General features: G+C 39.6%; 1 protein-coding gene across 2 annotated transcripts in view; it reads right to left on the reverse strand.

The window, feature by feature from the left end:
* The window catches only part of Ndufb3 (NADH:ubiquinone oxidoreductase subunit B3), a 12677-nt gene extending 8163 nt beyond the window's left edge, over nt 1–4514 (reverse strand). The window contains exon 1 of one of the 2 annotated variants that reach the window (XM_008838786.2): nt 4408–4514. Coding sequence is in view for 1 of the 2 variants with exons in the window: in XM_029566288.1 (XP_029422148.1) it covers nt 4241–4343 (103 nt within the window). In the remaining variant the exon portion in view is untranslated. Of the gene's footprint in view, nt 1–4240; nt 4387–4407 lie in introns of those variants that run through there. The other variant, XM_029566288.1, reaches the window with a different exon arrangement.
* Nucleotides 4515–4811: the final 297 nt, after the last annotated feature.

Here is a 4811-nt window from a genome sequence, read left to right on the forward strand (position 1 = left end):
CCAAACAAAGAAACAAAAAACGTTTATAGAGATTACAAGATAAATCCTTATTTAAGCAAATGTCAACTCTAGAATATTAGTCTTGATTGAGTACCAATGTATCAACAAAGGTGGGTTTTTTTGTTTTTTGGGTTTTTTTCCTGGCAGTCTCATGTATACCAGGCTAACTTTCAACTTGATATACAGCCAAGAACAACCCTGAACTTCTGATCCTCCAGACTCCACCTCCTAAGTGCTGGGGATACAGGCATGAGCCATTATGCCCAGCAGGGTCAAAGTTGTGATATAATAATTCGTTTTGAAAAACAGAAATTTAAACATCTACCATAAGGCTACTTTGAAGCTGCAAAATAACTATCTCAAAATATTAATTTGAAATATAAATCTTTGAAAGAAAACATGAAAGGATACATACCTCCATTTCTCGTGCACAAATTCCTGTAATAAAGTCAGTGTTTTCTTTTCTACCTAATTATAGTATGTATTAGCTAGCTTTCCATTGTTGTGATAAAAACACTGACCAAAATCAACTAGTGAGCAAGGTTTATTTTATCTTAATCGCCCTGCTCACAGTTTATCTCTGAGGGAAGTCAGGGCAAAAACCCAGGGTAGGAACTTAGAGGCAAGAGCTGAAGCACAGACCCTGGAGAAACGCTGCTTACTGGCTTGCTCCTCTGACCTGTGCTCAGCCTGCTTTATTATACAACACAGGGGACGGCACTGCCCCAGTGAGGTGGGCTCTTCCACATCACTCAACAGTCAAGAAAATGCCCCCAAACATGGTCATAAGCCAATCCAATAAAGCTAATTCTTCAATTGAGGCTCCTACCATTCAGGTGTGTCAAGATGACAACCGAAGCTGTCCAGCACTCAGTATTTCTGAAAGGATCCTTCTAGAGGAAGTTTCAAAACATAAATAAGTAAAGAACCCTATTTCTAGGGAACCTTTCATTTTCTAAGTGTTTCTGTCTCAGCTGGATACAGGGGCCTATAGTCACAGCTACTTGAGAGGCTAACACAGGATTACTTTAGTTCAGTTTAAGGCTGGCATGGGCAACATCACATCTCAAATCACAAAACAAAAAACTATTGCTATTTTGAATTAGCCATAAATAAATAACATCTCAATTGTTTGAAGGAAGAGTTTGACATGATCTTATTTTGAACCACTAATGGCTATAAAATCCCAGGAAAATCACTCAATCTCATTGGACTTCTATTTCTTCACATAACAAGGATAAACTCTACCTTGCAAGACTGAGAAATGCAGAGAACACGCTGTGATGTACCTTCCATTTTCACATCCAAGTGCTGAGAATGTGACTAAACACAATTGTTCTCAAAAACTAGCATGACCCAGAAAAGCTGAACATTCAAACACTTTATGGCCAGTAATTCCTCTGTAGCACATAAACACTCTGGAATGGAATGGCACTGTCTCATTTGAAGTCATTAACATTTGAAATGTGGCTATACAACTAGGGAACTGGGAATATCAATTAATTTAAATCTCAAAGCAAATTCTTTTTTTTGGGGGGGGGTCTTTTTGAAACATGGTCTCTCTATAGCCCCAGCCGGCCTGGAACTCACTATGTAGACCAGACTGGCCTTGAACTCACAGATCTGCCTGCTTCTGCCTCCCAAGTGCTGGGACTACAAGCATGTGTCACCACACCCAGCTTCAGCAAATTCTTTTCTTAAATTTTTAAAATTTATATGCATGTGTATGCACATGCCATGTGTGTGTCTGTGTCTGTGTGTGCGTGTGTGCGCCTGTAGAGACAGGAAGAGGGTGTTGGAGCATCTGGAGCTGGAATTACAGGTGGATTTTGAGTTGCCTGACATGGATGCTGAGAATCGAACTGGTGTGCTCTTGGAAGAGCAGCAAACATCAAATTCTTAAGTCAATATTTAGAAAATACTAAAATGTCTTTGGAATTATTTAGGCACATGAATATACTTTTCCAAGTGTACATCTTACAAAATACAAACACTGATGAACTATTTTTACTTATAAAAACACAATGCTATGTCCATACCAAGTACATCAAGTTTGAAGATAGTATGAAAATGTAAAATAGTTCATTAATAATACTGAGTACATCTTTGAGAGAGAATATTTTGAGTATATTGTGTTAGATGAAAGCATTTTTACTTTTTAGTAAGTCAACTAGAAAATTTAATATTACATATGTGGCTTCCATCATTTCTACTGTACAGCACTACTCTACGGAAACTTCTGCGTATGTACTAGGAATATGTTTTATCAAATTTTTTGAGTAAAACATTCATAACTTTACCACTGAGGTATACTTATAAGAATCTTATTTTGTTATTTTGTTTAAGATAGTCTTATGTACCTCAGGCTGGCCTCAAAACTCTCTATGTAGCCAAGGATGACCTTAAACTCTTGATCAGCCTGCTTCCATCTCCCAAGTGCTGGTATTACAGGCCAGTATCATTTTGACTGCTTCCTATCTTAAAAAGAATCTTCATGGCCACATTGTTTATCCTAGCGCTAAACTGTTAGCAACCTAATCCAAAAGCAGTAGAAAGGATTGCTGTACAGTCACCCTATGGAATACTAAGCAATAAAAATCTACATGCAAAAGTATTAGCAAAGGCTAGGGATATATAGTGGTAGAGAACTTGTCAAGCATATGGGAGTTCAATCCCGAGATAAGAAAGAAAAGAAAAAGGGGGGCAGTGAGATAGATGGCTCAGTGAGTAAAGGAACTTGCTGTCAGGTCTGGTAACTTGAGTTCAATCTCCAGGACCCATACAGTAGGAGAAAGAAACTCCCCAAATCTGTGCTCTGATTTCCATACCTTGCCTCATGACACCCATAAAATAAATAAATGTAACATAAAAATGCTTTAAAAGGCATGAATGTAATGAGTAAGAGATGTACCAGGAAAAAGAACTTGCACGTTGATCTCATAAATAGAAAGGCCTAACAATTTCCTTTTATTTTTTTATTATTTAGTTTGCGGAGAGTGGGGCATGCATGCAGAGGTCAGGGAGAAATGTGCAGGAATTGGTCTCCTTCCACCACGTCAGTCCTGGGAATCTAACTCAGGTGGTCAGGCTTGATATCAAGTGCCTTTAACCCGCTGAGCCATCTTGCCAGTCCCCAAATTTGAGGAATGCATCATATATGAAAAAACTTAAGTAAAATAAATGAGTATTTGCCACAGTAAGGTTGGTAGCTAGCTCTTGGAGGACCTAGAATCCAAAAGCTAAGGAATCTGATGGCAGTGTTCCCATTCTGAATTACTGTTTCACTAGGGAGCCTTTTTTCACTAAGACTTTTTTTTTTCCTAATCATGCTCCCTAACCTAGTGAAATTTCATCATTAGATATATTGTAATTTATAGCCATTGGCCCTTTGAAAAGACACAAATCATCGTAGTGATTCCTGCCCCAACCAATTTCACCCCTTTTGACGATGCATGTTCTAAATTATTAGCAATGCTTTGTTTCCTAACTTGAGAGGTGGCCACAGGAATGTTTGCCTAACTGTAATTCTTCAAAGTGTCTTTTTGTTTTACATAATCCCATTATATGTACTTGACAATAAAAACTAAAATTAGAAAAAAATGAGTTATACTATGCTCAGGGCTCAATGACAGGTAATTATTTCATTTTCAGAGGTGTTCATATAAAAACAGTAAAGAAAACAACAACGAACACATAACTTTTGAAAATTTAAACGCTATTTACCTATGTCTGAAGTGAACTTACTAGTTTGGTGGCGATAAGCTCCCCTTAAAGGTGCAGGCTCTAGCACAGAACTGCTGACTTATTTGCTCGAAGATGTATAGGACACCGCTACTCACACTACTTGAAATTTTACAACTTACCAAGGACTTTCAAGTATAATATCCAAATCCACTCCAATTAAATACTGAGATGACCATAACATAAGAAATAAAAAACAAGGGAAATACTATCTCTTTGATTCCCAGTCCTTAATCCTAGGAATATGCAGTAGATATGAGTTTGTAACTTGCTGGAAAATTTTTACTTAAAACGATACAGGTTGGTAAAGCATCCATTGGAATTATTTCTGTTTTACGTATCTTCTTATTGGAGGCTGTTCTTTACTGTGTCCAAATATAAACCAAAAGGCCAGGAAGACAGTGTGGAGGTGGGGTTGCATGTGATAGCAGCGGGGGCTGGGGGGCGGGGAGAACTTTAGGATTTAATAAACACAATTAATTCTCAGGGCATCCATCACCTTCCACCTGCTCCTTAGTTATACACTGTAGCGCTCCATCCGTAGTTCCCCCTTCTCCTTCCGCTTGAGCGGGGCCACTTTTTAGCATCCTCCACGTCTGCATCCCTCGGAATACAGCCTCGTTTTTATTGCTAATCCAGAGGTCTCCCACCAACTCCCTAAATTACCTGACAGCACTCTGACCTCTCAGGACACTCAGTATTCAACCTTCCAGCCGGAGCCAACCGGAAGCGGATGTTGTCACCTCGATTTCCTTACGGCTGGAAAGCAGATGAAATGTTAAGCATTCCGGTCTGGCTCTCAGGTTCCTAGATTGGGTGGAAATAACATGAGGGTATCTGAAAGTCGATATTTTTTTTTCGCACATTACACCTGAAATCTGACTGAGGGAAGAGGCACTGAGGAGGAGACAAGGGTGGAGAAGACACGCTTTCCTTGGCCGGGGCGGACTTTTCAGGCAGAGCACCTACGGGCGGGCCAAGGCCATGGGGCAACCAATGAGGACGGCTGTTGTTGAATGCGTGGGCTCACTCAATGAGAGGGCTGGTTGTTGCGCTGCAGTTGGCAGCTA

The sequence above is a fragment of the Nannospalax galili genome, unplaced genomic scaffold (genome assembly GCF_000622305.1).
Source record: "Nannospalax galili isolate Female #2095 unplaced genomic scaffold, S.galili_v1.0 scaffold1199, whole genome shotgun sequence".
Taxonomy (NCBI): domain Eukaryota; kingdom Metazoa; phylum Chordata; class Mammalia; order Rodentia; family Spalacidae; genus Nannospalax; species Nannospalax galili.